A 24402-nucleotide genomic window follows, 5' to 3' on the forward strand; every position below is an offset into this window, starting at 1 on the left:
TAATACTACACATGAATTATTAACAATAGTTGATAAGATTGCCAGCGGAATCGACAAGTTTCAAAATACTGTTGGGGTGTTCCTGGACTTCTCCAAGGCTTTTGATACCATTAATCATGAAATTTTATTACACAAACTTAATTACTATGGAGTCAGAGGAAAAGCCTTGGAGTGGTTCAGGATCTACCTAGACAATAGAAAACAATTTGTCTCTTTCGAAAACTTTCACTCCGGAACAAAACTTGTTACTTGTTGGGTTCCGCAAGGCTCTATTTTGGGTCCCCTACTTTTTCTTATATACATAAATGATTTTTGTAAGTCCTCCAATAATGTATCCTTTATTCTGTTTGCTGACGATTCTAATATTTTTTTTCCCATAAGGATCCACGCCATTTGCTTGCCACCATTAATCACGAAGTAGTACATGTATCTGAATGGATCAAAGCTAATAAACTATCCCTTAATCTCCAAAAAACAAATTATATGCTCTTTAGTAATATCATAGATGAACTTCCAGGTAATATAATTTTCGAAAATACTAATTTACAAAGAGTTGGCAGTACTAAATTTCTTGGGGTAACCATTGATAAAACTCTTTCCTGGAAAGAACACGTTGATCACATTTGTAAAATTATTTCGAGAAATATTGGTATCATAAATAAAGTAAAATTTTTCTTTCCCACTCATATACTATTTAATTTGTATTCAACTTTGATCCTGCCTCATTTAAAGTACGGTATAACAGCATGGGGGAATTGTGCTGACTGCCTCCTGAACATAATTTTACTTTTGCAGAAAAAGGCTATTCGTATTATTTGTCTTGCAGATTTTCGTTAACACACTGACGAACTTTTCTATAAATATAATATTTTGAAGATTGGTGACTTGTATCGATACAATCTCGGAAAACTCATGTATAATTTAGATAAAAATGAACTTCGAAATATTTTTTATTCCATGTTTACTAAAAATGTCGATATTCATCATTATCCTACTGGGTCCGCCGGGCTCTTTTATCCACCAAGAGCTAGAACCATCCTTTTGAATAAAAGATTTATTTTTACAGGTATCAAACTTTGGAACTCCCTTATAGAATCATTACGTAACAAACCAAGACATTTAAGTTTCAGTCGAGGGTTAAAGAAAATTCTTATCCTTGGGTATAAACCCCAGAACTCAAACAGCAGCTACCACCTCTTGTTCTTCCCTTCTTATTGTCTTCCTTCTTCTCTTTCCCCCTCCCTCTCACATTCTTTTTTTTTCTCACCTTAATGTCTAGTTCTATTGCTATTCTTATTTTCCTGTTTGTCTATGTTTTGTAGTGTGTTTTGTTTCTTTTCCTTTTTTTTTTTGCTGTCTTGTCCTGTTCTGTCCTGTCTTGTTTTTTTTTTTTGTGTGTGCCTTTTTTTTGTGTCTTTTTTTTTTATAGTATTCGTCCTGTCTTGTCCAAGTGATTGTCTGTTCACACACTCCTGAACTAATGGTTTTTTTTATACAGCAGGGGTAATATTTTTTTGTTAATTGTACATAGTAGAATACGGTACGGTTTTGGGTGTGGGTTTTGGTTTTGGTGATTTGATGACCACGAACAGGCGGTGAACAGGATGAAACATCCCCCTAAAGTTATATTTTTACAGACAAGATGAGTGCAAATCCGAGCCTTATACATTTTAATTGGCAATAATATTTACTCTTTCGGATTCTTAAGTAATGTTAGCGTTTGCATTCTGTACTTTGAGATTTTACTGTAATTTCTCCGAGATTTTACTTTCGTCGTCGAGAAGTTCTCGCGTAAAGTTGAGATGATCAGCAACGTAGCGCAGAGGCGTGAGCTGAACCAGCTCGGTGTTGGAGATCGATTCAGCAGCCTTTTCACGCTCTCAACACCCGGTCTCAACACCAACACCGAAATTGAAATCACCCATTGTTCAAATCATTTTGCTCAAATCTGTTTATCTTATAAAAAGTATGAAACTATGCTTTTGAAAGATTTCGAAGGATTTCTGTTGTGGTAACATACCCAAACAAGCTTATAGTAGCAATGGTGCTTTTCTAGAATGCAATTATTTGCATCTTCTTGGAAAATGTACATTGAACTTGTTGATTTCTTAAAATTGGTCTTAAAACACATGTTTGTTTCACTTTTAATATACTCCCATAACGAAAAACACAGGAAAGATGAATCAGAAATAGGATGTCATGAAGCTGAAAAAGTAGCAAATGTTGAGGGTGTCCAGGAAAGGGATAGAGGGACAGTGGGCTTAGCCACAAAAAATGAAATTCTTTCACGTCAATTATTTTTTCCAACCCAATGCGGATGCGCATTTTTCTTTTTTTTGTAGGAGTTTCTGCATTTTATTCATAAATCAATAACAAATGAAAAAAAATTGATACAATAACAATGACATAAATGAGTGCATTTTTGCGTGACAATTGAAACGATATATAATGTATAAGACTGAAAACTACATAATGAAGCATGTACAATAGTAAAGTGGGTAAAAATGCAGGGGTCAGTTTCAATAAGCAGGTAACTGCTAGAAACAATAGCAGCCATGAGGGAGGGCTACATGGGAACCGGAATAGGTTACAAATATAATTCGATAAAATGATGTCACGAAATAGAAAGTATGACAATCTCAGAAATGTCCCATTAATAATGTTTTTTCTCTCTCCCCCTCTCTCTCTCTCTCTTTCGCTCTCTCTCTCTCTCTCTTCAGCTCTTTGTCTTTGTAGAGGTACCCCTTCTCTTTCATTTGCACTCCTACTTTTTAAGTTCAGATTGTCCTTTGGGGGACCATTTTTCTTACTTGAAAGAAAAATATTCCTCTCACAATAAATTATCTGATAATTTCCTCTTAAAATCATGTTACTTGTGCGCTTTCTGATCACTCTCAAATATAATTTTGGAAAAAAATAATCATTTCATTCAACTGCAAAATTATTGATATGTACCCGATTCCCAGCGGGGGAGACATTAATGCATTCATTGTGCTTGACAATCTTTGTGGCGTATGGACTGTTTATTTTTTCATTGAGTTTTACATATTCATCACCAGCCATGGCGGATGGGTCCAATTCTATATAGCTGCCCCTACATGCCCCGTCGTCTATCGTGTCATAGTAGCCAGGGGGATCGGGTCGGCCTGGAGGAAGTGGTGGAGGAAGAGAACCATTGCTGCTCGGGAACTCCATTCCTTCTTGGTATCGACCGTTTTGGGAGCACGACGGAGAGCCGGCGCTTGACAAAGTCCCCGTTGGCTTCTGACTTCGGTAAACCACCACGCCAATCAGGAATCCGATGAGGAAAAAGGCCATGACGATACTAACACTCAGTGCGATAATGAGTACATCGGGATCCTTCGATTCTCCTGTGTTTTTGCCATCTGTTAAGAAATGTTTGTTGAAATCTAATTATCCATCTGTCATCTAATAGCATGAATAGGGTGAAGTATCATCGAACAACTAAATGAAAGCGAAAATGAAAAAAAAATATCGGTAATATTATAACCAGGCCGCGGATGAAATGTTTCAGAAATATCGCACAAATAGAGATCATAAGACATTTAAAATGTAGATGTTTTTTGTGTATAGCACAAGCAATATCTCAATCGTAAAAATCATTAAAGCGATTGACTGCACTCAAACTGAACAGGTGTCCGCAGTGTGGAATAGTGTTTACACTAAAAAGATCTGAGCATTAAAATAACAGTGTGACTCACATCTTCAAATAAGTCCACGATCTGAACACACTGTGAACAAATTTGAACACACTGGGGACACACTGTGAACACAATAGGCACACACTGTGAACACACTAAGAACATACTGTGAAAACACCATAAACACACTGTTCTTTCCAGCAGGATAGACCTCAAAATATCAGCGTCTGATATGAAAAGTAAAAAAAAATATATATTTTCAAAACATTCTTTTCCCTTTTCTATATCATGTGATGCTTACCGTTTATAGTAGGTGACATAGTAGAAGTTGGTTCTGAAAAAAAAATCGAAATAAGGAAAGTGATACTGTAAGAATCCCTGAAAATCAAATAATATCATACATATAATGTATCAAAACTGAGCTTTCGGTAGGAATTTTCTTCGATACAGCCAATGTGATAAAAAATAATCCTACCGTTTTATCCATCATACAGCTGTGAATGAATAAAAAAAATGGTCCAAATAATTAGGGACAGGGTTATACACAGACTAAGCTTTTTGTTTTAACAACACTGACATTTGTCAGAATTCAAGTTTATTTATGAAAATGAAAAACCTCATGTTAATGCTTGGACCTCGGTTTTTTTTTTTTAGATCTCGATTTTTCCTCAACATGACAAACTTTTTTCAAACTCTATTCAATTACTTATCACTGCCTGGAATTGTAGTATAAGGAGAAGGAATAAGACATTTTAAAAAGCAGTGTTTTTTTTTTTACACCTCTCCAGCACACACTCAAAGTCAATAATGCCTTTAATGGTTCCTTACCACTGCGAGTTGTAGTCTTCGAAGTTGGGTCATGCGTCATGAAATCTGAAATCGAATGAAAAACTAATTCGGTTATTTTGTCTCCATCTCTCCCCCTCTCTTTCTCTCTCTCACCTTTTCTACCTTTCTTCACCCCTCTAGCTCTCCGGAGGTGGATGTTTCAAATACATGACTGTACTAGGGAGTTTTTGCACCGGGACGCAGAACACTTTCAAGAACATAGAAAATTTATCGTCAAATGCCCTTCATGACAATAACCAACAAAGAACTCTTTGTCGAAAAGTGATGAATCCATACAGCAGTTTCGTCCTGTACTTTGCATGGACAAACGACATAATTTTGCATTTTTTTGTCGGCTCCAAAACTAAGGAAGGACTGCTCCCGTTCACTAATTTTCGAAAAAGGCCTCACAGCTGTTCTCATGGGTGTCGATCACGGGGGGGGGGGGGATGGGGGGGATATATCCCCCCCAATATTTCAAGTGGGGGGATGGCCTGTATTATCATCCCCCCCCCAATAATTTAGGGTAGAAAATTAATAATAATGATGATGAAAAAATGTAAAGGTTTGATCATGATGATTATAGTGATGATTATAGTATGCCATCAATCAGTTTGTTTCCCTCGCAATTTGTGTATATTGTTATTAAATAAAAACATTCTTTTAAACAGATGGGTGGAGGTTCAAGATGAAAAAGAATGAAATGTTTACGTATATGATATTTTTTAACACATGACATAAAAGGACCCCGACGAAAAACAACTTTTGTTGATAGGGTGTTCCATCCCACCAGTGGTAATATGATCATATTTTTACAATTTTTAATAAGTGAAATCAATTAATGGTTTTAGAAAGAATAATCATTCATTTCTCTCTAAAGCGTATCTTCGGATATGAACATCGGATTTTTTCCCCATGTTATTCTTGTTATTGTTATGGACTTGAATAACTAAACTTGATTGGCTCTTTCTTATTTTGGCAAAAAGAAATCTCTTTTGAGTTTGGAAAGGGATGACAGTTTTGCATTCTATATGAGCACACTCATGCGGTACGTAAATTTCATTTTATCACATAATTAGCTGATATTACACACTGATGGTTCAAGAAAATGTTGGAGAAATATCAAAACATGACAGTAGAGTTTCGATTGTTTTTGTTTGTTTTTGTTTTATGCACTTATAAAGCATTTAAAACATGTTAAAATCGTCTAAGGAATGACGGTAAGCCCGATGGCGCACGAGAAGCCACACAGTTTGTAATTTGTGCTAGTCTTAATTTGTCCAAATCTGCATTTTATCATCATGCATTAAGAAGAAAAAAGATATCGCCAGTCGGGTTAGATTTTAAGAGAGAAGTTGTATACATCATGCTCAATAAACAGATCACTTTGTACATGGTCCAGACAATTTTTGTCATTTTTTCTTTCGTATGAGTTTAGAATAGGCTTACTTGTAACACAAATTGAATTTTCAAAAAAAATTATAAGTACAGTACACTGCAATAATGAAAGAATTTCCTAGAACACAGTGGCGTAACTACGGGGGGGGGGGGCATGGGGGCACGTGCCCCCCAATCGGCTGGCCAAAAAAAAAAAACGGGGAAGAGGAGAAAGGAAGAGAAACGTAGTGGGAATGAAGAAATTATTGTTCATTATAATGTTATGTTATAATACATAAGAAACATTTTTTCATAACTTTATTTTGCTCAGGCCTAGATTTCTTCATTGTTCCCGGTACTCGCATTGTCTGTTTAACGTTTTTAAGTCAATATACACCAAATATATTTCCTCGCACTTCGACTTATTATTGTTCTATGTAGTGACATATGGTTCTTTTTCATTACTACTTAAAGTGATTGCCCCATTTTAAGGTGTTAATATAAAACATTTCCTGTCCGTGCTTACGTTCGCACTAGTAGATTGGTGAGATATGACTGCTCTTCATGAATTCCTAAAAATCAGTCCTTAAAATGTCCCTTTTTCTGATCTGAATATCAACATTTTTCGATCGCATCATTTGTTTAGTGAAATACGTATCGTATGGTCTTAGTGAATTCTTACAAACATGCCTTAGAATGCCTCTCTTCAGGTCTGAATATCCTAAATTTTCAGCTCGCGCTTCGCGCTCGCAATATTTGATGAGTGAGATGCGTATTATCATGATTACATTGACTACAAAAAGTGCTTCATGTGTTTAGATGTAGCAAAATTAGCAAGCGCTTTGCACTCGCATTAGATGACTTTGGTGAGATATGTATACTCTTAATGGATTCCTAAAATATAGTCCTTAACATGTCCTTGTTTGGGGTAAATATTTACAAAAATTTCAGCTCGCGCTTCGCGCTCGCATTGTTTGTTTAGCGAGACAGGTATGTATCATGATTACAAAAATTTGCTTATAATGTCCTTTTTTGGTCTGCATATCAAAAATTTTCAGATCGCGCTTCGCGCTCGCATTATTTGAGCAGTGAGATACATATCCGTTTAATGGCACTGTCCTTAAAATGTCCCTATATTAGTTCAGTATACCTGGCAACTGAGCGCGCTTCGCGCGCTCCTAAGTGACTCAAAAATTTTGCTGGTACCCCCCCCCCCCCATGCCGTGACTCACGGTACGCCACTGCAAGAACACCATGCATATCAACCACTCCCAAATGTCCTAACTTGTGATTTTAGTGGGGGTAATGTTGAAAGATCCCCATCCACAAGAACATTTGTGTCAATCATCCCCCCCAACCAAGAATACCGATCGACACCCATGGTTCATTGTCATTTGAATTTAACGGATATTTTCAACACATTTGCTGTGTTCTAGACATGGTTCTATAGAATTCGTTCTGCGTGGCGGTGCGAATACTCGCTACTTACACACAAGGGCACTAATTACACGTGTACACCTTTCTACTAAATTCATGGTAATGTGTAACAATTTGTAACGAGTTTGAGTTCGTTTTAATAGCCACATCGGCATTTAAACAAATTATGGAATGTGTCATGAAGTTGCGATTCCCTACACTTCAGTGTAATATCCACATACCTGTTACATCCGTTGTCTGTGTTGCGATCGTCGTAATGTCAGCTAAAAAAAACACATAAGCATCGATGTCTTTAGAATTCGTAACAAGACTTTATCTTTATGGTGTTGCCTATTCTTAATCAAAATGTAATTAATACAATTACATGGATGGTACAGGCTGGAGATATTTAAATCTTGATAGAGTAAAATTCACAGAGCAAAATGCTGAAAATTTGATCAAAATCGGATAACAAATAACGAAGTTATTGAATTTTAAAGATTTGCATTATTCCGGGTAAACAGTTCTAGGCATGTCTTCATGGATTTTCATTAGGTGGGCTGATGATGTCACATCCCCACTTGTTCTTTTGTATTTTATTATATGAAATTAGGTTTATTAAAACAAATTCTACCAAGAACTAAAACATTTGGATTTACAACTGATTAAGTGCATTGGTTATTTATTGCCGCATCTTATTTCAGCATAATGGAGACACATTATTTACACATGTATGAAAAAATGTAACAATTATGATTTCATGTAATAACATAACATAAAGGAAAGAGGGGATGTGACATCATCAGCCCACATGAATATTCATGACGATGTGCATATAACTGTTTTCACAAAATGTTGATAAACTTTAAAATTCAATTACTTCGTTATTTGTTAGCCGATTTTAATGAAATTTTCAGCATTTTGCTTTGTAAATTTTACTCAATTTATCTAAATTCCTTTAAATCGAGTGACAACAATAAGTAGATCAGCAGTACCCTCAACATTAATTTTTATTCATTGTCGTAAGGCTTATTGTGAACCCTTATCTCCCATCGTCGATGATACATGGAAAATAGCCATTTCAACATCAGTATGAACTAAAAATAAATAGTCAATCCAAAATTTACTGGCTTGTGTCATCACATTTGGTTATGTCGTCTGGTCGGGCAATCGTTAAACCCGAAGATTCATGAAAATGTTAAATTTCCGAAACGTCGGGTCCAGTTTACCCTATCATTCGAGAGAAGTTACCCCTAAATTCCCGAAAATTCGGGTCCAATTTACTCGATGTTCTATGAGAATTATAGCACATTATGCAAATGGTCGGGTAAACTGGACCCTACGTTCTTGAATTTAGGGGCCCCGTTTTCTCGAACGGTTGGGTTACGAAATTTCCCTACTCGATGTGATGACACAAGCCAATTTACTTAAAATCTTTCAAGATAATTATCCAAGTATGGCAACAAAGATTTTCTTTTTAAAGTGTGAAGAAAACAACATTTATAACGGATGTTAGGACTAGGAAACCTTTTCCTACCTGAAGTTGAGCTATCCGTCGTTTGAATCGGCCTTTGTGTGGTAATTTCTGTTTTGATAATAGAGTAATACTTGTCTTAAAATGGTGTAAGTATATTTTTTCGTTTGTCTCTTTGTCAAATTAACGCGGTAAACGCAATTGAATTCTAGTTATATCGATATCAAAAACTCTTTCAGTACTACAAACTCAATTCTAGTCAAATTTGAAAGAAAATAGTTTAACAAAGTTAACAAGAAAAAAATATTTCAAAAAATATGTGTCAGCCCATCCCACACCTCAAAATATGTCGGTATTTGTAAAAGAGTTTCCGTCACGTTTGAAACTGCAGAGCTAAGCTTTAAAGTTATATATCTCGTTAAGATTGATCAACAATAACCAATCATGATAATTTATAGGATGGAATTTCTTAATGTATACAAAATGAAAAATCTCTAATATTTTTTTAATGTTGTTGATGATTTACCTGTGAGAGAGATGTTTTTATACATGTCTTGGAATTTGTCCAAAATTCTTACAGATTAAACTGTCATAGATCCAATGAATAACGCGTCACGTTTTATATAGTTTTATCAACACATATTTAAGCTAACAGAGAATAAGCCATAGATACTTATCAACTTGGATTTCGGTGTGTAAGATAAACAAATGGTGATGAAACGGGAATAATATCTTGCTTTCAGATAAAGATTTAATTTTGACCCCTTTCAAAGTTGTTCGACATCTGTGTTGAGTGTTATCGTTGGCAATTATTTGATCAGGGAACAAGTTTTGAAAACAAAGTGAACAGTAACAAGTAAAAAGATAATTTTGCCAGATCACTAACTGGGATTACGTGAGAATGATTCATAACATAGCTTTATGAAGAGGGAATTGTGCGTTCAGAAAGTTATTGAACTTTATCCTCGTGCATTATAAGCAAATGTTAGGCAACAAAACAAGTTTTAAGAATACAGTGCAATATTACACTTTAGTATTAAACATCAAATTCGGGGATTGAGTCAGAAGATACAAGATAGTATCCACAAGTTACTTGTATATTGTAAGGGACTTCCGTGTACAGATATTTACAATATTTAACCCCAACCCCCGCTCCGCGCCGAAATATCAATCGCATAACTATGCAGCGGGGGGGGGGGGGGGGGTGGTAAGTTTCCACGCTCATAAATTTTCAACAACAAAAAGTATATGCGAATAGTGCCCCAGATCGCAATAAGTTGGAATAGTCAGGGTAATATTTTGGTTTACAAATATACATGAAGGTAATTCTTGCTTTATTCTGTAAGCTCGCTTTAAGAGAATGTCGACAAATGAACAAAACTCCCTGATTAATTTTTTTAAACGCTAAAGTATGAAAAGCAGATTTAGATAGTTCTTGCCAATCTGAAAGGAGGTAACAATGTTCCCACTTCAATGCCTAAAATAAGCATTCCTTCACGTTATAAACTTACGGTTTTGGCACAAGTCTCCTTCATACTCGTTGGGACAGTGACATCGGAATGATTCGAACTCGTCGGTGCAGGTTCCTCCGTTTAGACAAGGAGAGCTCAAACATTCATCGATCACTGATGGAAAATCATATACAGTAATTTATTAGGAGATCACAAAGCAATAATTGTAGTTTTGACCGGTGTACATAAAGGAACTACACCAGACGTTTTATTCGGTGTTAAACTTGTGGTGCTCAATACCTTTGATTATCACTTTTACACTGTTTGGTGTTATGTTCATCTCTAGGGTGTAATATTAACACCTCGGGGTTTTTACAGGGCGCATTGAAATATTACAATCAATAAGCCTAAATCTCTTTGTCTTCATCATGATCATTTTGTCCATTTTGTTATCACTAATGTCACATATACTAAACCGATCGGACCTGATTGTTATATACATGTACTGTTATAACAAAATAAAATCACAGCTACATTTGGGATTCCGATTGCAGTGCTTTGTGTTCAAATTATCGGTAAAATGCGTAAGGCGGGAGTCTTCAAGTGAAACTGTTTTTGAGAAGTCAACTTTCAAAAATTGAAAGAGACGTTTCGATTTGCTATAACCATTAACGTGACGAAAACATAGATATCCCCTAAAATCAATGCTTAACAAGATAACTGTAATAAAACAGACAAATTACTTCTATTATGGACGAGGAAATTAAGCATTCATTAGACTTTTATTGTATCACTCGCAAAGATCAGTCGTTTAATGATTAGATTAATAGTGTAATGTGTTTAAATCAACAAACATTACTGTCATTTTTTGGTATATATACGAGAGCTATATTTATTCTGTGTATAGAATTCGTGATTTTCCTACTATTTAACTTCTAACAAGCATAATGTGTTGGATTGTTTCAAAGATTGAAAACTTGTAATTGAAAGCAAAATATATTTATTTTGAAGAAATTTAAATCTTTTTGTCGGGAATGCATGTCCAAATGGCATTTATATAAATTCAATATTAAGTTGGGTTTGTCAAACATGCGCATTTATTGCCTATAACACCGCAGCGTCGTCAATATCTATTTAACATACGCCTATCTTTTCAAACGTCGTTTTCCCCAAAACCCCCTTTCGATTCCACTTACACTGTCTTGATTTATATATGCTCCTGCCAGTTACTTTTAAGTTTAATTCCCTGATTGGTAACAATGGTTGATAGAAATATCTGTATTATCTAGGCATAGCCCTATACCATTCCAATCAAAGTGCTATGTAATCGAAAGTGTAATTTTAATTTTAGAGGACAAATGCCAATATGAATTTATCGGAACATGTATTGAAAACTCATCATTATTTTATTCACTGATTTATTGATTTGACACCATTCAAGACTCAACTAAATGATGTTCACACATTTAACAAAAAAGGGGGGAAATGGCGTCTGTATACCTCTTTGTTTTCCAGATTTATTTATTCAGTCAATTTTTTCAGTGATGCGGTCAAGACCATATTATATACTGAAAAAAAATAAGTACTTGCTCATTCATATTATAATTTTTTGAATAATCTTCGGGATTCCATGCTAGAAAAATCAGCAATGTTCACAAAAATTTTAAACCTGCTGTCCAAACAAACAGGTGCTTCATTCGCTTTGTGGTAATATTAAAGTACTACTGGGTAGTCATGTAAAAAATGACAACCAACAAAAATATGTTTTCCATTGATGAATTAGGGGGGAAAATGTTGCATGTCGTACGGGACATTTTCACCTTTAATTCAACCGTACTCAAACATTTTTTGTTGGTTATCAGACTTTCACATCATTACCCGCTTTAACTTTATCATTGACATGAAAGAAAGTGTTATTGCCCAAGCATTCAGCAAAGAGACTATAAATTGTTGTCAAAATGTCCCGTGTGACACGTATGGAATCGCCCGGCGGTGTTTCGTGTGAAAGGACTTGTCGGATGTTGGATAAAAAGTCAGTTTTATCCTATAGTAATACCGTAACAACAGCCGGACGCCTGTGTTTGTTAGCCAATCAAAATGAAGGAAAGTTGTCGAACCTGACAACTCGTCAGATAATAAATTGTTGGTGAAATGCCCCCGCTCTTAATTTGTACTGAAATTACAAAATGATTGATCATACTTGTTATCAGTGTTAAGTTGAAGTAAATCCCTCTGTTGCAACATGTGCCTTGGGAATCCGATTGCAGCAGGAGCGTCAGTCTCGTCGTGTCTGTGAGGATATCGTCTGGAATCCCTGATCCTGTCAACTGCCATAGAGGTGGGTTCGTCTCTGCTACATGGCCAAAAAGGGTGGCCGCACCGATATCAAAATCGATGAATTGAATTTTGATGGCCGTACCAGTGACGCGATTGTCGAACAGCCATTTGAAGTTCATGACCGCATTGGGAAGAACCGGGTAGCCAAGGGAGATGAAGTCCTGTTGGAATGAGGCGTTATCAAGTTCCATGGCGAGGCCGAAGGATGACAAAGGTTTTGGACCTACATTCAGTATGTCTGTGGATAAGAAAGATTGGAATCTGCTTATCTTCTAATCAACATGGTCAAACGATCATTCATTTTCATTTTTTCTCCCAAACACAAAAATACTGCTGATGTTTGGTTGCTCATGTGCTTCATTCTTTCCATGGGTTTAAAGTAGGATGAAATTTCCAAAACGCAGACCCCTCCTCCATTTTGACAATGGGATTATAGAGTCATTGGTGTATACCGTTCGTTTCTGTATACCTCATTATGTAAATAACAATAATCAAAGAGCGGCTTGTTCGTTCCTCCGAATCTAGAGAGTTTTCGCGTTTACTATATACGGAGCTGCTCTCTACAACGCACTGATTCCATTGAAAATGCAAGTCATATTACAATGGAGAGCTGGAAAGTTGGTGGACTGGGACAGCAGATCATCCGAAGATTTGCACCGGATGAACAAGGGTCAAGAGACTACGCTGTTGTCCCGGTCCACAAACTTTCGACAATAGCCTCTCAGCCCTCCATTGTGATTTGACTTGCATTTTCAATGGAATTGGTGCGTTTTAGAGAGTGACTCCGTAGTAAATGCGAAAACCCTCTACTATCTGTTCAATCTCCGTTCTCCATTCGGCCGCTCGAGTTAAAATCGGAGTAACAATAATAGGGCGTCTCGAAAATGTCTAATAGATGCCAATTGATAGTACTATCATCATTTTCATATGATGAAGAAGTCTTACCTTCTGTATATGGTTGCACCATTAGACCAACTTCAGCCCCCTGGTAATCTGGTTTATTCACGTCAACGGAAATATCTGGAGTTGGTGACACAGAGATGATAGGGGAATCCAAGGAGCCCGTGTGAATATCCGTAGCTTCCGCGAGTTTCAACAATTCCCCAGACTCTCTTGTATGAACTATAACCCTGTCTATGACATCAAGATGATGATACTGAATGCCGGCTGGCTGCAATTCGTTGGTGAATGTCATCCTGCACTGGTATTTTACATTTTCAACAGATTGATTGAAGAATGGTGAAGTAAATCTGATGGTTTCTGCTTCCTGTAGAGTCACTTTCGGGTTGCACGATGGTATGGTCAGGGACTGACCATTCCATGTTAAATGATCTGTTGAAAAGCGAAAGAACATAACTTTACTAGGGTTTAGGGTCTACTATCCGGACCCTAAGTGCAATCTATTTACAAACTTAAACTCTTGGTTTGGAGATAGACATTGAAATGACGACTAAAAAAGTGTTGCCATGGTAACAACCCGTCGCAACCCCACGTGCCTTAAATTGCGTGCTGCCTTGAAATAAAGCGTTCGTTTATACGGTGCCGTCTTGAAAAGAAACGTTCGTTTACAATCTAATGTACACATGTTAATTGATAAATGATGGTTGAGTACATACTGTACATCCCAAGCAAATCGGTAAACAGTTTATTTGACGTTTGTGCACAGGCCGGGTTCCATGACATTTGCTCCGGCGACAATTGCTCCGATGGAAAATCTGCACGTCAAGCCAAATTTAAAATCTAACCTCCAAAACTAGTTTCTGCACATCATTCTGAAACAAAAACTCGATTACAATCCTAACCCTAGCACTATGCCCCTGAAATATTAAGACCGGAGCAAGTGTCGTGTCATCCCTCTGGTTGTCTCGCCTGCACTGCCCGATTCAATATAGCAGCAGTGCAGACTTTGAAAATAACTAAAATGTATGATTATTAACAAAAAAAACCATTCATATGATAATAAAATAATAAGTTCATTGACCCTAATTGACCGTTGACCTAAGACTAGTGATCAGCGATACTTCATATTATGTCCAAGCTTCATACAAATACAACCAAATGGTCAAAGTTCATTGACCCTAAATGACCTTTGCCCTCATTCATGTGACCCGAATCTTATGAAAGATGATCAGTGATACATTACGTCAAAGTTTCATAAATCCATATACCAACAAAGTTATGATGACATTTCAAAAACTTAACCTTGATTAAGATTTCAATGTCGATCCCCCCCCCCAAACTTGGTCTAAGTTCATCGACCCTAAACGACCTTTGATCTTTGACAAGTGAACTTATACTCAGGCAGGATGTTCAGTGGTACTTGATGACTTTTAAGTCCAAGTTTCATGAAATAGGTCCAGATACTTAAAAATTATGATGACATTTCAAAAACTTAACCTTGGTTACGATTTGACGACGCCGCCGCCACCACCGTCGGAAAAGCGGCGCCTATAGTCTCGCCCCGCTATGCAGCTAAGACAACAAAAATGATTAAACTCTTACAAAAGCCTTTTCACGTAATAATATTACCAATGATAGTCAGCTTCACCGTCAGACCAGCACCAGGCTGATCACCTCTTCGGACGGAGAGCAACAACCTGATCTCGTCATCGTACGAATACCATGAGGTGGACGATACCGAGTTCGTCATGCACACCCATTCTCCATAGGTCTTGAAGGTGTCGAAGATACAGACAGTGGCACCCGTTCCTGGCTCCATCTCCAGGATATCAACCTGGATCCAGGAGTAGGAGGTGGCTGTGATAAACCAGTGGAGATCGGCCTCCAGGTCTGTCATGCTGGATAGGTTGGCACTCTGCAAGGTGATGTTCCGATATGTGTCGGATAGGGCAAAGGCACCACCGCTTGACCGGATGAACGGATCTTGTAGCCGATCTAGATAATACGGGAAGGGAAATAATGAAGGAAATAGAAACAGTGCGATTGTGGATTAAAATAAACAAACATCAATCTAAGAATTAAACATTATTTTAAAAATTAGCCCAGCATTATTAAGTGATAAACCATTATAGCAAATCCACGGTTACACTTACTGCGAAATGTGTACATGCACTTGTTTTCCCGTACACCATTCTTAATCTATAGTCTTGTCCCTTTGAAACTATATGTTTTAAGGTCATTGAAGAGTTGTTCATAGAGGCCAAAGTTCTGATATTGGTATGTTACCGCCAATTAGAAGTGGTGATCACCTTTACCGGAATCCTACGCATTTTAACAGAATGATTCCCCATTTTGAAAAATTATGCGTATGGAAAGCAATAAATAATGTTTAATTTCATTTGATCAATTGTAATGAAGGAACTATATGTAAATTTACCTCCGCCCCCAAAGAAGAAATTAAAACAGTGGATGTTTCGTAAAGCTACTGGCAAGATATACGATCAAAGTATGGAGCTATTCCTGATCAAAGTGTGATCTTAATAATAATCAAATTTTTATTTTATTTTATGTGTACATGTTTGCGGCTTTCCAGCCAATCGTTTTCAGTTTATATCCATGAAATTGGTTGAAATGGGATCAAAATACTTTACTTTTAAATGAGTCAACTATCAGATTGCTCAATCTTTCGTTCTCAAGTAAATATATCTTTATCTAATGCGTATTTCAATCACGTATTTAAATGGTTAGAGTAATGAGACATCTAGCTACTAGTATTTATTACCATGATTAATGAAACAGATGATATTTTGTAAGCTTGCAATTTATAATGCATTTCTTTCATAGAGTTTTGTATTTCTATATTTCTTTTGAAAACAGTAGGGCTATGTATATACCAGTATTGCACTGTTCTTTCAATTGTGAATTATGTTTTGGAATTCTACTTCTGCTGCCATAGTTGCTTCTAATACTATGAATACTACTTCTACTACTACAACAACAACAACTACTACTACTACTGCTGCTGCTGCTGCTGTTGCTACTACTACTACTACTACTGCTGCTACTACTACTACTACTTCTACTACTAATACTAATATCAATTATAATAACAATAACAACAATAACAATGATAATATTAAAAAAAACTTTTAAAAATAATTATAATAAAAGACATACCACTACCCCCTCCAATACTACAACTACTGTTACTAATACCTGCTGCTAATAGTAGTAGTACTAATACTAGCATAACTACTACTGCTGCTGCTATACCAACACTATTACTACGACTATATTACTACTATACTACTACTACTACTTCTAATCCTACTACTAATCATACTACTACTACTACTACTACTACTAGTAGTACGATTATTCTACTATACTACTATACTACTACTTCTACTACTATTACTACTACTACTACTACTACTATTACTACATTTACTGCTACTACTACTACTACTTCTTCTTCTTCTTCTATCATTACTACTACTACTACTACTACTACTACTACTACTACTACTACTACTACTATAACTACTACTACTACTACTAATACTACTTCTACTGCTACTACTTCTACTACTACTACTACGATTATTCTACTATACTACTATACTACTACTTCAACTACTACTTCTACTATACTACTACTACTACTACTACTACTACTACTACTACTACTACTACTACTACTACTAGTACTTCATGTACTACTGTATGTACCGCTACCAAGCCTGCTGCAACAGCGTTCTTTATAATATTTCTGGATCAGCACATGTACGTTTTTTGGGGACCCCTTCGAAAAACAACATTTGCTGATGGGGTGTCCATCATACGACTAGTAAACCAAAAAAAATACCCTAAAATATTTTGCGCATTTACCACACTGGTAAAGACGGATATTTATGTGATTGCAATATATTTCTCCAACACACCTTCTCATTTGTAAGCCAGACATATTATGCACGCTGAGAACATTTATTGTCTCGATTTCTACAGATGAGCAGGTGCACTAGTCTCCATTTTGCCTTTTGCAAAAATAAACTGTGACATGACGTGGCGTGTATGGAAGCTTTAAAGAGTCATCAGCGAGGTAGTGAGACTATCTTGCCAAGTAGACATAATGTTGTAATTATGTCAAAATGTCGAGATGCATTTTCACGCCAAGTCGACTTATAAAAAGTTGCATGTTGACATGGCGAGATATACATTATCGCGCAAAGTTGACTTATAAAATGTTGTATGTCGACATGAGGACATAGGTAATCTAACCATGCAAGTTGGCGTTATACTGTAATTATGTCAACGTGATCGGATGTGTTATCTTACGAAGTTGACTTATGAAGAGTTGTTTATCGACATGACAAGATATGTGGTGGACGTAACTTGCCATGTTAATGCATTACTTTTTATAAGTCAAATTGACAAGACACATATCTCACCATATTGACAACAATATAACAAATTGGCACGTAATGTACATCGCCATGACGACATTAAAGGAGAATGAAACCCTTGAAACTAGCTGAATCCATATCAAAGAGAAAAATCAAAGAAACATATTGTTGAAAGTTTGAGGAAGATTGAATGAATAATAAGAAAGTTATGAGCATTTGAATATTGAGATCACTAGTGCCATGTAGATCCTCCCATCGGCAATGCGACCAAGATCTGTGATATCACACACGTACAACTCCCTCATTACTTTAGTACTTATTTCACTTATATTCTCACTTTTATAGAGTCTATCACAAGGTTATGTGTTTTCTTTATGAGATGACAAGTACAGAGGTTTCACAACATTATATCATTGATGAATCGTTTGTCATATGATTAGAATGAGCAAAAAGAGATATTTTGGGGTATATTTTCAGTGTCCGAATGGGAGAGTTGTACGTGTGTGACATCACAGATCTTGGTCGCATTGCCAATAAGGGGATCTCCATAGCATTAGTGATCTCGACATTCAAATGCTCATAACTCTTTTATTGCTAGTCCTATTTTACTCAAAGTTTTGTTGATCTTATTCTTTAATTTTTCTGCTTTCACAAAAGCTAACTTGCTCCAAGAGTTTCATTCTCCTTTAAGTCGACTTGGAAAGAACGTATTTCGCCGTGTCAATATAATATTTGCTAAGGTAAAATATCTCGTAATCTTATTAAGTCGATGGCACTTTAAAGTTTCTTTAGGAATGTGACGAATGCCTTTATGAAGAACAATCGGTGGGGGAATTTTGAAGTTCTTTGTTAAAAATTCTTTGGAGCTGCCTATATTACATAGATATTGAATCTTTTGTAAAAGTGTCAGGAATGTTCTGTGGAAAACATTCAGATGAAAATAGACTCATATCATGGTGCTGAACCCCCCCCCCCCCAGATTGATCAAGAGTAAGAACAACGATCCAACTGATGAAGTTTGTGTTTGGATATTCTCTAATCATATAAAAAGCAAAATAAAGTCCCGAAACCTCTGAGTCATACCCGGGTATTTATAAAATAAGACAAAATGATTTGGAAAAAAATGCATTTTAGAGAAAAAAAAAAGACAAGACATCTATGATTACTAGCCTAACATAATATGAAACGGAACTCTTCTTTAGATATGTTTCGGTTCACATACCAATGGATCTATTTTTATTTACTTTTGTATGTCATCAATGTATCAAACATCCAATTAAAATTTTGTCTTGCTGGTCACAATTTTTGCTATTGTATCATTTAATAAAGAGTAGATAAATGTGAACTTTTGGAGCGTTTATTGTTCTAACTGGTTTTTATGATATCAAGTTAAAACCTAACGTGTGAAATTACACAATCCAGTCTGAAGCAATTATGTTGAATCGGTGACATCTAACTGTTTTTTTTTTTTTTGGGGGGGGGGAGGGTTGGTTTGTTTCTGCGTTCATAATCGATCATAAAACTTGTCAAAATATTTTTTTGTAATATAACATATGTATTACAACTTTCCTTCCCTAATAAAATAGGAAATAATTCAAAAAATAACTAAAAATAAACTTCACAACAAAATAAAAGTACAACAAAAAATACAAAATAGGTAAAATTAGTTATGTATAATCATAAATTAGTTCATCCAATACTATATAACTGCAGAAGAATGTCTGTCGTTATAAGCAATAATGTGCTTAAACATCGAAAAATGAAATATTAATCAACCTTTCCTTTCTAGTTATCCTTTGCATATAATTAAATTTGTGAAGACACACATAAGCACATATTTCCTTTATTCATACAAACTTTGGGAATGAGAAGACTTATTTCTTTTAATTAGGGCGTAATATAAATTTTCAAAGTTTTTGACCTGAAATAACATTTGACCATGATGGGTGGCACTCAAAACTTGCGGAGCGGGGGGGGGGGGGGGGGGATACATGTACATTGTCGCTTTCCACCTGCATTTAAAGTCATACCTCATTGTATTGGTAGCCTCCCCCTGTTTCTCTCTCTCTCTCTCTTCTTTCTTTCTCTCTTCACTCTCTTATTATCTTTCACGCTATTTAGTTTCATTAGTGATCAGCGTTTCATTTACTGTATATTAGCATTACAAGAAATGATAGTTTATTATTGTATAATTGTGATTACGTTGGGGTATTTTCTTGCCGTTAGAGTTCATTTCAAACATCTATTTTTTCGGTTCCATGACATTTGCTCTGGCGACAATTGCTCCGATGGAAAAGCTGCACGTTAAGCCAAACCTAAAATCTAACCTCCAAAACTTTACATTGTTCTGAACCAAAAACTCATTTGCAATCCTAGCTCTTACCCTGCGCCCTTTGAGAGATTAGAACCCGATCAAATGTCGCAGGGGCATATTTGTCATGTCACCATTTTTTTTTCAAGGAAGTATTAAAATAAATAAGGAAACGATTCAATGAATGTTTGAAGAAAAAAAATTGAAAAATAACAAGAAAGTTATGAACATTTGACTGTTATAATCACTAATGATATAGCCATCCTCTCATTGGCAATAAAGCCAATTTGTGTTATGTATGTCACAGTGGTACAACTCACCAATTACTTTTTTTAACATAAATTTCAACTTTTATCATGTCTGTCCATAGATCAGGTATTTCTTTTTATATGGGAGGACATTTGTTATAGGGGTTCCATAAAATACAGCATAATTTTGTAATATCTTAAGAAAATGGATGTTGGGTGGGGGTTGTACTTCTGTGACATCAAAATGTTTGATCACATTGCCAATGCGAGGGTCTCTATATATAGCATTAGTGATTTCGAAATTCAAATGCTTTTATTTGTTTACATAGTTTGTCCACTTGTTCTTGAACTTTCATTGATCATATTCATTAATTTGTATGTTCTCATACGAAGCTGACTTGAGCCAATGGTTTTATTCTTCTTTAATTAACTATCTCTCTGGAGGGCGGTGAAATTAGCTACTTTTTCATTATTCCCCACAATGTGAAGTTAGCTACTTATTCCTCATTCCTTATTCAAAATGTGAAAATAGCTACATATTCATTTGTCCTTATTCCTTCTTCGAAATTATTAAGGTTAGCAATTTATTCATTTTCCTTATTCAAAATACACTTTTCTTTAGTGAAATTACTCTTTTCCTTCTTTTCCTAATTCAAAATGCACTTTTCCGTATTAAAAATGCATTTGAATAAGGAACGTGTATAACTTCACAGACCTCTCTCACTCTCTGGGTAAATAGAAATACTCATTGTGATATTGTTTGAGAAAAGTGGATAAACAAAGTTCGGTTCAGTTTTTCACTTCTCTTTTTTTTTAGAAAGCAAATTGTAAGAATAGTTTGGATTGAAACAAAAAGCGGAAGCGACATGATTTCATGGTAAAACTTCAAAAGTATAAATATGCATCGTTGAGTGATTTTGTTAATTCATTTATTATTTATTCAGTTAGTTTAATTTCAACAGGGTAGCCCCGTCAGTAATTTAAATACTGTTTTACAAGGGGGCCCTGCATAACATAAAAACACATAGAATTGCAAACATATATACATGTATTATATAAAATATAATAATAGTGAAATAAATAAAGTCAATTGCAATCTCTGCCAGTCAAACTTTTCAAGAAAATCATTTAAAATAAAAAAGAACGTGTCAACATAAATGAAAATCATAATGAGTATTTTAACAAAGAAAATCATGGTAAATAACGAGTGGTATAAGTTGGTCTTAAATGAAGTGTACCGTAGGCGTAATCCTCTTATTTATTTAGAAAGAAGTTATCAAAAAAGGTATTAAAAATATAAAATACTTCGTCATCAATTTTATTATTTCTAGCATAGTCGATTTGTTAAACATACATGTACGATCATATTAAAACAAGCACCTTTGCCTTTTCACCAAGGTGTGAAATGCATGGGTTCGGCTTACCTATAAAAGAAAATCTCACTTGAAAAACCGTGTAAGGAAGGTTGATCTCATCGACTTTTTCCACTTCCATTTTCAATTGCGAGGAATCAACATAAATCGGATCGATGACTTGAAATATCCCTGAAATGGCAAGCAACTCCTCACTGGTGTTCAGGTTTGTAAATGTTATCTTATTATCTGCAGGGATTCGAAGATCTATAAATGTAGCTACGAGGGTGGTTCCAAGGGGGCTTGATATGGAAACAGGTGGACAGGCCGGGAAGCATTGTTGGCATGGAGGTTGGGTACATGTATTGTTAAATGTATAATACTCCTCGGGATTCCCTTGCGTCAGGGTGATGTCAGTGGATGCGTCTGCAAGAACAAGAAAACGAACTCCTTGAAATAGTCGCTCATTACAGTATTCGGATTCCTACAGTCTCTCTTCAAGAGTCGAAAGCAAGCTAGCATTATATCATTCAAAAAATTATAATATTTCTAAGAGTTTAGCAGAGAATGCATTGATGACAATGATAATCGGTTATTTCGTGGATTCCATACTTGCCATATTTTTTAATGATTTAAATATGTTTGTTTTTGTCATGAATGTTGGGAAGAGAAAAAAAGTGTAATTCCGTATAAAATATTCAATTGAAACAAAGAAATTTGTATGGATAAATGAGATTCATCCATTTTCCATTCACCGCCCTTCTCTATCATGCATTTGTCGTTATGGAAACGTGATTACGTTACTATCCGATGCCATACTTCTGGTAATCATAATCATAAGGCACGAGAAAGAGAGAAAAACCACCTTGAAATGTTTAATTGTAAGGAAAATCAATACTTACGGAAAGTCGGTATATTTATTACGAGGAGCAGACCAAAAACGAAAATGGCCGCCATTCTTTCATCCAATTACAAAATGGAATAATTATGCCTATGTCTTTATCCGTGTGATGGAAGAGATAGTTTTGCCGCTTCGAGGACGCCGTACCGTTTCCTCTTTGCCATTGAACTTTGTGCATTATAGGAAAGAATTATGATGCCCGATTTATGTCAACACTAAGCTAGAGTAATCAAATGAATGGATGCTAACGGGGCATGACGTAACATTAGGGGAAATCCCGGGAAACATGTAACATTCAAGTCCATTGTCCCATTGTCTTGTTATTGCTGTCGTTTTCTTTTTTTATGTTCTTCTTGGGCGTAAAATATTTTGGAGCCATGGCCCCTGAAGTACCCCTATCTGTACGCCAGTATAAGGGGAAAGTGGCGGATCCGGGTGTGGCACGTTTTGTTAGGGAAATATGTCGTGTACACGCAAGTCCAATTGTGCCTTAGAGATGTATACTCTCTATGAATTGTGCATGCTTGTCATTTTTTTCCTGACATAAAACCCTTTTGGTTGGGCTTGTTAACAAAAATGCCCCCCCCCTTAGAAATTCCTGGATCCGCCCATGTATGGGAGGGAAGGTGAAGTGCCAGGGTGAGAGCGTATTATGAACAATTTATGATGGAAGTTTTTTTTCAGTGATTTAAACCGAATTAAGCTATACTGGAAGCCATTATATCTGATTGACTGGGAGGAATTCCATCGATGAAACTCACTGACAAAACTCTCCTAGTGAAAATACTCTCCAGATCTTGTGTTGGTAAATTTTGCTTCACAAACCTCCCCCCCCCCCCAAAAAAAAAAAGAGTTAACTTCTTGATTACTTAATGATAACAAGCATACACGACTAAAACCCTTTTTTTCTCTTGAATTCACATTCTTTATTTTCTTATGCGAACAATCTATTATGTTTTGGGGAGTGGTGGAACCCCATAGGGGTGAACTCGGTCGGAAATATGAGTAAAGACAGTCAGAGAGGGGCGGATTCAGGATCTCACAAAGGGGCGGGGAACATTTTCCCTAGGAAAATTTGACAAGCAAAAAAAAAAAACAATCACCCAAAAATGGAGGTCATATTGTCCCACGTAAAATTTGACCAGCCAAAAAATAAAATGGTCTTCACTCTCAAAAGTATTGACTATGTCTCTTAAAAGGGGGTCATGGGCCGGATGTGCCCCCCCCCCCCCCCAGATCCGCCACTGTATGGTTTATAACTGTCAAAAATTCTAGAGTCACATAATTTCTCTATTGAAAAAAAAATCCGCTCTGTAGGCCTACGTGTATCTGCATTTGTATAAATTTAAATTGTGCAATTCTTCCTTGTTGTTACAAGTAAATTCAGGTAACGGTACAAATTTACACTAAAAGAATCGATATGACTTAATCGCAGGCCCCATGTAAAATAGTTTCTCATCATATTGGGTTATACCTTTTTAAATAAAGAAAATAATTAACATTTTGATGTATAATAATTCAAGCTATTTCATATACACGATATACCTTTTCATCTTAATGATGGTGGAAAATACGAAAAGTAGCTTGGGGTACTAACATTTTTTTTAACCAATGAATGTATGTGTAAGAAAGAAAACATTGCTGTTATAATTTTAAAAATTGCGAAATTGACCAAATCTGAGCAGTTCATATTTTGTTAACTCATGCATGGGTAAAAATGCTTTATGCATGCATGAGTT

At 35.8% G+C, this 24402-nt stretch overlaps 1 protein-coding gene across 2 annotated transcripts; it reads right to left on the reverse strand.

The window, feature by feature from the left end:
* Positions 1–1268: 1268 nt before the first annotated feature.
* LOC129255740 (uncharacterized) lies at positions 1269–22895 on the reverse strand. 2 transcript variants are annotated; one of them, XM_064096722.1, is made up of 11 exons: positions 22665–22880; positions 21835–22188; positions 15075–15440; positions 13491–13877; positions 12409–12783; positions 10269–10382; positions 8821–8868; positions 7526–7567; positions 4491–4535; positions 3964–3996; positions 1269–3386 (listed from the first exon to the last, which is right to left on the reverse strand). In XM_064096722.1, the coding sequence occupies exons 1-11, from the start codon at positions 22717–22719 to the stop codon at positions 2926–2928; spliced, it is 2280 nt and encodes a 759-aa protein (XP_063952792.1). In that variant the 5' UTR covers positions 22720–22880; the 3' UTR covers positions 1269–2925. The 2 variants fall into 2 exon arrangements, with proteins under 2 accessions (XP_063952792.1, XP_063952793.1); XM_064096723.1 differs by having other exon boundaries at positions 1426–3465; positions 22665–22895.
* Between the last annotated feature and the right edge of the window lie 1507 nt (positions 22896–24402).

Source organism: Lytechinus pictus, chromosome 3, assembly GCF_037042905.1.
Source record: "Lytechinus pictus isolate F3 Inbred chromosome 3, Lp3.0, whole genome shotgun sequence".
In the NCBI taxonomy this organism is placed as follows: domain Eukaryota; kingdom Metazoa; phylum Echinodermata; class Echinoidea; order Temnopleuroida; family Toxopneustidae; genus Lytechinus; species Lytechinus pictus.